Genomic DNA, 10,626 nt, shown 5'->3' on the forward strand with positions numbered 1-10,626 from the left:
GAATCTTTTTGCAAAGATTATGCTTTAGAAATTTTTGATCTGAGCAAAGGATACTTAAGATGACCATCAGATTTGTGTTTAAAATCAAATACGCCTGGACTTACAGGAGCTATGGAAGGGATGACGGGTGAAATGTCATTATGGATAGAGGGCCAGCCTTGGAATCATAAAGACCTGGGTTCAAGTCTGCCTCAAACGTATTGCTATACGCAAGTCACTTAATCTCTCAGCCTCCCAGAAAACTCTCCAAGACCAGGACACAGAGGAGTGGCCAATCTGCATGTGTGGAAGGATCCTCCACACCAGGAGGTTCCCCATATTGACAAAACCCCAAGCACAAGTCAAATACAAAAAAACCAAAACAACAGAGAGTTTGTCATTCGTTCGTTTCACTGCCTCCTATTTATCAAGAAAGCCGACGTAAGCAAGCGAGTATTCGAGAGCGCTCTCATACTGTCTCCAGATCTGATCCAAGCGGAGGCCGAATCAGCCTCAGTTCCAATCGGGCAACACCACAGGTGGGCCTAAACTGATCCAAACTGTCTCATGGATACAGAGATAGGAAAAGACCCCAATCTGTCACACTGTGTTTCCAAAGTCTGAACCTGCAAGTCACGGCTGATGAAGTCAGCCAGAGGCAGTTGGGCTCTGACCAGATCTTTGTCCAAAAATGCCAGAAATCTTTGGGGATGGAGGACATCAAAACATTTACTGGAGGCCGGAGCTGGCAATGAGCATCTTCTGGATAATTATAAATAATGGTTAAATATGCTTAAACAAAAACACACCTTCTCTCACTCCGTGGGAAAATTCCCCTTCATATTTTCCACCATCTTTGTACTTCATTATTCCGTGCCCTTGAAGTTCTCCTAAAACAAACTGCCCAGAATAAGTGTTTCCTGGAATCAGATAAAAGGGAAAGGAAAAAAGGTATTTTCAGATTCATCAATGGTTTTTCTTTTTTTTTTCTTTTTGTTTTTAACGTCCCAGGTGCTATAACAATGAGGTTCCTGCCTGTAGACCAACAGGAGTCAACACTGCACTGTTGGAATGAATCACTAATTCTCTCTCTCTCTTTTTTTTAAAATTACCTACTCTGTGTAATGAATGGGGGAACAGGGTCATTAGGGCTTTATTTTAAAACTAATGAATGATAATCCATGTTCCCTCAGGTTGGGAAAATTAAAGGTCCTTAAAAAAAGATATTAGTTCTTGGGGCAGTTAGGTGGAGCAGTGGATAGAGCTCTGGCCTTGGAGTCAGGAGGACCTGAGTTCAAATCCGGCCTCAGACATATAACACTTACTAGCTGTGTGACCTTGGGCAAGTCACTTAACCCCACTGCCTGGCAAAATGAAAAAAAAAAAAGATATCAGTTCTAAGACTCAAAGAAACGTTCCTGAAACCCCTTCATGGTTAGTGTAAGAAGTACTTCAATGTTGTGTCTCCTTTAGCCCCCTTTGAGTGGTGTGTGTGTGTGTGTGTGTGTGTGTGTGTGTGTGTGTGTAGTCCTTTTCATCTTCTGGATTTGCGCCTAGAAATGTGAAGTGTGGCTATGGATTGACCACTCTCAGCCTGAAGGCATGGTATGGATCCAAATCATTCACAGAATACCTGATCTGCTCTGTATTTGTTAGGGAATAGAAATCAGAACTCCAGCAGAGGATGACCTCGTGAGAGTTTGTACCAAATTCTTTAAGAATTTTTTATTCAAACCCAGACAACCCTGAAAACTCATTTTCTGCTAGGGTTCCTGATTATGCAGAGCTAATGTTCTTGATTACAATATAAAGCTGATGCCATTAGAGTCTTCTGTTCTTTCTCCCTCACTTCCCTACAGATGAAATGTGTCTTTAATAACTTAAAAGAAAAGGGGAGGGAGAAAGAATAGTTAACTGTTCTTTCCCCTCACCACAAAGTGAACTAGGGAAATCCAATTTGGCAACAGGGCTATAAGCTCTTGCATCTGAAGACACTCAGTAGAGTCTTGTTGAACTGAATGGACTCAAACAGCACATCAGGATCTTAACACTCTTACTTGCTAGAGTATTTACTGAACTTCTCAAGAGTTTTTGCCACTGTATGCATGGGGTTCCTCGTAGAATACAGCCGCTGCACTCAATCTTTTATCTCAAATTACAGAGAGAAAATCCTTCCTGGGCCCTTCAAAAGCTGGGGATCCATTGACAATACAGATGTTTTGTGAAAATTAGCAAACAGAACCCACTCCAAAGAAAGCTGACCTGATGATGCCCAGTAACGCTGTCCCCTTCCTATGATCTCACCATCCACAAATTCGCCTTCATAGTAACTTCCATCCTTAAATAACAATTTTCCATAACCTAATGAAATGATAATAATCATCCACATTTATTTAGTATCTTTAAGGTTTGCAAAATGATTCACATACATCATCGTAATTCAAATTCCAGCTTAGTAAAATATGAAAACCTTTTACCTATAATAATAAATTTTAAGATGGTAAATACTCGGGTTTCAGAGCTGGGAACTTGGCCTCAAGAATTGTTGGTTCTTTTATCTAGGCCCACCACACAAAGTCATCATGTGACCTTTGAAAGTCACTTGGAATACAGAGCAGTCTGCAGAGAACACAGCTGTCCAGATACTTCCACAATGCTAACCAAAATATTACTAAGCATTTTGATATTGTTGTATCTCAGTCAAATGTGTGAGATTATGATAAAGGCATTAAAATGCAATTAATATTTAGCTTAGGATCTTTCAGGAACCTCGGGAGTCCTTCTAGAAATGCCCTCAGAATACACATTTGATAATCATTATCTCTTAGTACGATGACAAAATGAAAATATGTTCCATAGGCACAGTAATGTTACAGAATGAGTAAAGAAAAAATGACTTAAAAAAAGTCCTTCATCCAGGTAAAGCTTTGAGAAAACAAACCGTGGGACAAGATAGGCAAATTGAAATTGAGCAGAAACAATGATATTCCACACAATCTCAGAAAGGATACAACATAGGTCTGATTCATCGAAAAGAATGTCAATGACTGAACATCCTACAAATGTCTCCTATGGACTCTACTCATTTTCCAGCTCCCTGGGCTGCCATTTGAGGGAATGGCTGCAAAGCCCAGAAGTTGCCAGCATTTTAGAAGATTGAGCCAACATTTTAAAAGCTACCTTTTCATTTTTATTAGACTATGAACCAGTTTTCATTCTCTGTTGACAATGGCTGCATCTCTTGTTCTTACCATGTTTCTTCCCATCTTTCCATTCTCCTTCATATCGAAAGAAAGTATTTTGGTATAGATAGTGCCCATAACCTGAAGACAGAAGAGAGGTCAGATGTATTTCCATGTAGTTCAATGAGCATCTATCACATACTTAGGGTGTGCCAGGCACTGTATCCAGGCGGGGTCCTCGCCCTCGAGTTTACATTCTACTGATTCTATTTCCTGTCTCCCCTCTGCCTCTGCTGCTCTGCCCCTACTTGGAATCTCATCACCATGCCGCAGCTCTAACTTTGGATACCCCACTCTGGCTGCCTCCTTCCCCTCCATGTTGCAGAACTAAACTCCCCCCAAAGCTTTCCTTCATAGAGGACAGAGGCTGAACTTCCAGCACACGCCACCCTCCCTCTGTATCCTCTGCCTGGTTTCGACTCAATGGAACAAGATGCCCCACACCCTGGGGTGCCCTCTCCCCTTCCAGCTTCCTTTTGGAGGTTGTCTTTTCCCATTAAATTGCCAGCTAAGCACTGTGCCTCGCACAGAAACGATGCTTAGTAAATAGTTATTGAATTGGATTGAATCTCGATTCTCATTTTACCTGCTCACCTGTTCCCTCTCAGATCTCCTTTGCTGGTCTGTATGATGTCCTCTCAACGTGGGCGCACCCCCAAAGTTCTGTCCTGGATCTCTTACTTTGCTCTCTATACTCTCTTTAGATAACCCCATCAGTTCTCACAGGTTCAATTATCATCTCTATTGTATATCTTCTAGTCTCAAACATTTAGCCCTCGTGCCCTAGTCTGGGCCAGCGAGGTGGAGCCATAGTACACCGAGTCGGAAAGACTTATCTTCTTGAGTTCAAATCTGGCCTCTGACACTTCCTAGCTGTGTGACCCTGGGCAAGTCACTTAATCCTTGTGCCTCAGTTTCCTCATCTGTCAAATGATCCGGAGAAGGAAATGGTAAATGACGCCAGTATCTTTGCCAAGAAAACCCCAAATGGGGTCAGGAAGAGTCGAGCACAACTGAACAACAAACTGAGGCAAACAGGGATAAGTGACTTGCCCAGGTCACTTACTAGCTAGAAGTGTCTGAGGTCAGATTTGAATTCACCAAGTTGAGTCTTCCTGACTCCAGATCTGAAGCTGTATCCACTGAGCCACTTAGCTGCCCCCCCATCTCTGCCCAGCTCCAAACCATGTTGCTTCCATCTATTCCAGCCTTCCTTCCCCTGAGAAACTTGGATTCCATCCCGGGCTCTTCTACCTAATCAAGCAACAAGAATTAAAGTGCCTATTATGTCCTCAGACATTTCCTAGCTCAGTTACCCTGAGCAAGTCACTTAACCCTGTTAGCCTCAGTGTCCTCATCTGTAAAATGACCTCGAGAAGGAAATAGCAAACCACTCCAGTATCTCCGCCAAGAAAGCCAGAAGAGTTGGATGTGACTGAAAAACAACTAAATAACTGAACAAGCCCTAGTCTCTCTCCTGAGCTCCACTCCCCACACTGCCAACTTTCTAGAGGATATTTCAAACCGGTCGTCCCATAGGCATTTCAAACTCAGTATGTCCAAAACGCAATTCATTATCTTCCTCCAACTCCTGCTCCCTATCCCTGGTGTCCCCGACCCCCATGCTACTGAGTTTTTACTCTTTGTCCGGTCCAGCACCATCCCGCAAGTCTCCCAGGTTTGCAGCCTGAGATTAGTGTAGAATCTTCACCCTCCCTCACCTCACTCACATGCAGGCAACTGTCAAACCCTGTTGTGTCTCCCTCCCACAGAATCAATTACATGTAAATGTTTGTCAAATTACACATTTGAAAGGAAGAAAGCACTGGGAGGAGGCTACAGCGGGAAGCCACCAAAGCTCCTTCTCTAGGGTGGGCTATCTCTATCTTTACACTATCATTTAGCACCTTCAGCGACCATATAAAAACATACTCCAAATCACCAAAAGGAAGAGAAATTAAATTTCTTGCAAATTAAGGCAATTCTGATGTTCCACCTTGCCCTTTCAATAAAAAAAGGTAATGAAAATGGAAAATGATGATTTGTTGGAGGGTCTGTGAGAGGACAGGCATGCTAATGCAATGGTCATATTGCTGTGAAGAGGTCGAACAATTCTAGAAAGCAGTTTAGAACCATAACTGAAAATCTCTAAACTATGCCTACCCTTCCGACCTAGCGATACTGCTACTAGGCATAGACCCAAAGAGATCCAAGACACAGTGAAAGGAACCAGATGTACAAAAATGCTTCTAGAAACACTACTGGTTATGGCAAACAACTAGAAACACAGTGGATTCCCATCCATTAAGAAATGATTAAACCAAATGCGGTATAGAAATATTACAGAATATTAATGTGCCGTAAGAAATGACAAACGGGATGGATTCAGAGAAACCTGGAAAGACTTAAGTAAGCAGAACCATAACATGTGAGGAATACAAAATTGTGAAGGAAAATGCTTCGGAAGACTAAAGAAATCTGACCAATGAAACGATCAGTCCTAACTCCATAGGAGAGAGAAAGAAGCCTGTGTCCCACTTCTAGGCAGGGTGGTGTAGTGCAGGTGTAAATGAGACACAGCCAGTGTAGGATTGATTGATTTTGGTTAGCTGCCGTTGTTTGTGACAAAGGAGGGATTTAATCTGTGGAGTGGGAAGTTTGAAAGGGAAGAGAGAGTTAGTGAAAGGGATGAAAAAAAGAAAGAATATAGCTTAGGCTCCGGGATTACTTCCCCAAATCCCCATTCATAGTGGCAATCTAGGTCCCTCCAAGGGCAGACGGCTAGTTCACCTCTCAGGATTCTAGGGATAACTCCAAAGGGTGAGGGGTGATTTTTTAGTACAGTAGCTCACGTGCATCCCAACATGACGACCCTATTCCTAACAGGCATATAAGCCTGCTGACCAGAGTGAAGGGATCAGGAATAGGACAAACCTCTTAGCTCACAAGATCCCAACAATGGGCTTCCCTCCAATGACTCTGAATTGATGTCAATTAGCCAGCCAGACTTAATTAGTCTTTAGGAATGAGTACTAAGGGAGCATAGTAAGAACTACAGCCAATGTCAAACGTGCCACTCCAGCTGGGGACACACCCTCCCACAAGGCTACTCAGAGTCCTGGGGAGAGCAGGCTCAAACTCAGAGCCGGGGTGGGGGTGAGGGGTCACTCATGGCTCCTCGAAGTCCTTCCCTTCCCTTCAAGGTACACTTGAGAAGGTTCCCATGGACACGGCGTAGTTCTCTCCTGGCCTCTCAGTAGAGTCCTGAAGCTGCAAGTTTGTGAGGGAATAGAGTTCTAGCTTCTTGCTTTAGTTACGGACAGCACAAAAAGCAGATGAAACAGCTTGACCTCACTTGGGAGTCAAACCTTAGTTACTGTCGAATTGACGTAAGTTTTGCATACAATTGCTGTTTTGCCTTGTGATTTTAGGTTGAATTAAGACACATTATCAAGTTGGTGATAAAAGCTAATTTCCAAAGCCATTCAGTGTTTGATGATGGTGGTTGATGGGGGTCCTTCTTGTTCAGAAAAATTTCCATCTTGGTCCTCAGCTCAGAAAAATTGCAATGAAACTGTTTTTTTTTTCTTTTCTTCTTTTGACGTGATGGAAATACACAGGTGATTAAAATAATAATAAAATATCACAGTATGCATGACACCCAAAATATTGCCAAGTTATAATGGCATCACTGTAAGTTGTAACGCATGTATGGTGGGAGGCTCTGTACAAAGCCTCCATTCCAGAATTGAAACTAGAGAGAGAAGTAAATCAATGAACACATTGCTGTAAATCCAAGCTCCCCCAAAAGGAGAGAGTAACTACATAACATTTTAAAGCAAAAACTCACAGGGGGAAAAAGTGGTTTTTACACAAGGACTTCATGAACACATAGTAGAAATGAAGAAGAGGTTTAAGAGGAAATAAAAACTGGAGAAAAGAACTGGAAGGAAAATAAATAGCTAAAAAGAAAAAGTGTAAGCTTTCCTCAAGAAATGGTCTCCCTGGAATCCAGAATATACTAAGCGGAACACCAATGACTCCACATGACAGCAAGAAATATTACAACAAAATAAAAAGATTGAAAAAAACAGAAAAAGCAAGACACCCAATATCAAAAACTATAGACCTGAAGGACATCCAAGTCAAAAAGGTAACAAGGAAAGATAGGGGAAGAGGGGAAGGGTGAGAATAAGACGGAGGATACTATTGGAAAGAGAAGAGTCATAAGCAGAACAAATTTCCTGATTTCAAAATGGGGATTGAAAGGGGAGAGGAGAAGAGCAAAGAATTAGAATCTAATAGGGTCCCTTAGATTGCCTCATAGACAATTGGGAAATGGTTAACAATTGTGGTAATAATAGAATGGGAAGAGTACTGTGCCATAAGGTCTGACAAAGGAGACAATTTCAGAGACTCCTGGGTAGTTTGAACTGATGCAGATCAAGAAAAACAATTTATACCAGGGCATCAAAATAGGAAATAAAGAATAACTTTGAAGGACTTAAGAACTGTGATCAATGCAATGACAAACCTCATCTCCAGAGGATCTACGATGAATTATGTTACCCCAGCACTAATAGGCGATGAAAACCAGACACAGAAAGAGACCTATTTTTGGACATGGCTACCATGTGGGCTCATCTTGCTTGGCTCTATTACAAGTTTTTATTTTTTCCTTCACTCTTCCTCTTGGTTTTTAATGGGGGGAGTGGTGAAGTTAGAAATAATGATGGCAAAAAAAGAAAAGAGGGTCATTATGACATTTTTAAATTCATAGAAAAAAACTGAAGGAAGCATAGACAAAAGCAAAACAGTTCTGAAAGTGGCATGTTCAATTTATCATAATCATTTATCATAATTATTATAATTTGTATATTAATTATATTACAGAATATAGTGTTATAATTACAGTATATTTTGTTGCATTGAAATCATTATTACAACATAATATTGTTATAATGCTATGTCATATATTGATTAGAATATAATTATAACATAATATTATAATAATTATAATTTTTTAAAGCAAGTAGTATGAAATGGATATTCATGGTTTCATGCAGGATTTTCTTTTTGTGTTCTGCTATATTCATGGAAATGCTTTGTGTGTGTGTGTGTGTGTGTTTAAGTTCAGAATTTTTAAAAAAACCCAAAACCAAATTTTATACTTTTTAAAAAATCTATACATAACAGAAATTCACAACTTCAAACAGAATCCTTTTTCTATCCTTTGTATTTTGAAATGTTCGTGTTTGTTAATGTTTGTCAAGGTCATAAGGAACAAAAAAGAAAATTTGAAAAAGAAAAACTGAATATAAGGCCTCCAAGGGTAGGAAGGAAGATGAGACCCAGCCCTAGCCACACTTTGTTTTGATACAACACGTACTTCCTAACAAAACCTGTACAATACATTGTACTTTGGAGGGGAGGGAATTGATTATTAACAAAAAAAAGTCCTTTTTTGTCCTTTAGTTTTGACAATATGATATGAATATTGACCACTGTATTTGACCAGTGTTTGTAGTTTTTTTCTTGTTGTTCCATGATGACTTCATGTTGTTCATAGGCTCCCAAAATGGGTGATACTGCCCTTGGATGGGTACTTGTAAGATCCAGGGGGGTGGTAGTAGCCTCTGGTGCAATTGGGGGCATTGAATAAAAAAAATAAGGGGGCAGTGGAAGCATAAGGAAAGAAGATAAGAAAATTTTGAAAAACCTTTTTTACATGTTTCATCTGTTGTGTAACACAGCTAAAGCCATAGTGATTACATTATTTTCCAAATAAACACACGAAATGCAAGTTACAACCAATCAGTGGTCAGGTCTGCCCACAGGTCTTAACAAGCAAGTGTTGGCAGGCCAGCATTGTCAGGAAGTCCAGCATGCACTGGCAGGAATATGTTCATGTAATAACTTGTTTACAATATGATACCATATGGTTAAATGACACAATATTGCATCATCAAAATTTCAATGCAAGGAAAAAACCCCACAAATTTATAATAAATTACTAAATTTAAGATGTGTCATTTAAAAATATATATTTCATATTTTTTGAAATGACAATTAAAAAAACCATTAAAGGGTTAAAGAAAGTAGATTTCCAGGGGGACACTGAGTAATTTTTTTTAAAGAGGACAGTGGGTCAAATAAGTTTGGGAACTCCTCCTGTAGATTATCTTTTTGACTCTCTTTTCTTTACTTTGTATTGTTGATCATACTTTATATCCTCTAAGGTTTCTTTCTCCTTTAATGATCCTATGAACTTTATATATGTAAAAGAAGAAAAGAAAAAATAGGCTAGCAGCCCCATGATGCACTAGGATGGACTTAGGCCAGCTGCCAAGCAGGACTCTTTAGCTATTTTCACCCCCTGAGTGTTTTTTTTCCTCTTTACATTCTGTAACCAACCTTGCCAGGCAGCACAAAGCTTATCCTTTCTATTACCAACACCCAAAGGAAGGGTGTAAAAGTGGGGGATTGGGGTGGAGGTGCTCCTATGAATCAGTTCACCACATTTGTCCTTGCAATCTCCTGTGGGAATTTGTAGGACTGGAATTCCCATTGACAGTGGTCAGGACCCTATATCCTCTGCCCCCTTGACCAGAGGAAAGGTCAGAAGATTAGAGGACTTTGCAAGGGTGTCCCTGGAACTGCAATGTTTCCATCGGGAGCAGGGGACACACTACTAGACCCATGGAGGAAGGGCAGCTTCAGGACTCTACTGGGAGGCCAGGAGAAAGCCACACTGTGTCCGTGGGAAACTTCTTAAGTGTACCATGAAGGGAAGGGAAGGTCTTCCAGGAGCCAGGAGTGACCCCCAGCTCTGAGTTAGAGCCCACTCCCTCAGGACTCCCTTGTGGGAGAGTGTCCCCACACGTTTGATACCGCATTAAGTTCTTACTATGCTCCCTTAGTCAATACCCATTCCTAAAAGCTAATTAAGTCTGGTTGGCTAATTGATATCAACTGATAGTCATTGTTGGTCAACAAGCAGATTAAGCCCCTGCTGTGTACTATGAGGGGAGGGGTCTCGAGACTCTAATGGAAGGGGGTCTGAGGGTTCTGAGGGCTATAGGTGTAGAGCTTGGGAGCTCTAAGGGGAGGGGTGTGGGGGTTCTGAGGGAAGGGGGTCTGGGGCCTATAGGGATACGGCTCGGGGGCTCTGAGGGGAGGGATCTGGGGTCCATGAAGGGGAGGGGTCTGGGGGTGATGGGGGAGGGGTCTCAAGTGACAATTTGCCTGTCTGTCCGTCAGGCTCATCCACCCTTCCTCTGCCGGGACCCCAGGGGCCTCCCCCACACAGCCGTTACCGTCCCGCACCATCCTCCGCATCGAGCCCTGGTAAGGCGAGCGGGAGTCCTCAGGCTCCTTGCCAGCCGAGGCCATCTTGCCGGCCACA

At 41.7% G+C, this 10,626-nt stretch overlaps 1 protein-coding gene across 1 annotated transcript in view; it reads right to left on the reverse strand.

The window, feature by feature from the left end:
* MORN1 (MORN repeat containing 1) overlaps positions 1-10,613 on the reverse strand; it is a 214,164-nt gene extending 203,551 nt beyond the window's left edge. Inside the window, exons 1-3 of the mRNA XM_027855402.1 lie at positions 10,538-10,613; positions 3,231-3,302; positions 789-899 (exon numbers count right to left, since the gene is read on the reverse strand). Coding sequence (XP_027711203.1) covers positions 789-899; positions 3,231-3,302; positions 10,538-10,613 — 259 coding nt within the window. The remainder of the gene's footprint in view (positions 1-788; positions 900-3,230; positions 3,303-10,537) is intronic.
* Between the last annotated feature and the right edge of the window lie 13 nt (positions 10,614-10,626).

Source organism: Vombatus ursinus, unplaced genomic scaffold (assembly GCF_900497805.2).
Source record: "Vombatus ursinus unplaced genomic scaffold, bare-nosed wombat genome assembly UNPS02010822.1, whole genome shotgun sequence".
In the NCBI taxonomy this organism is placed as follows: Eukaryota; Metazoa; Chordata; class Mammalia; order Diprotodontia; family Vombatidae; genus Vombatus; species Vombatus ursinus.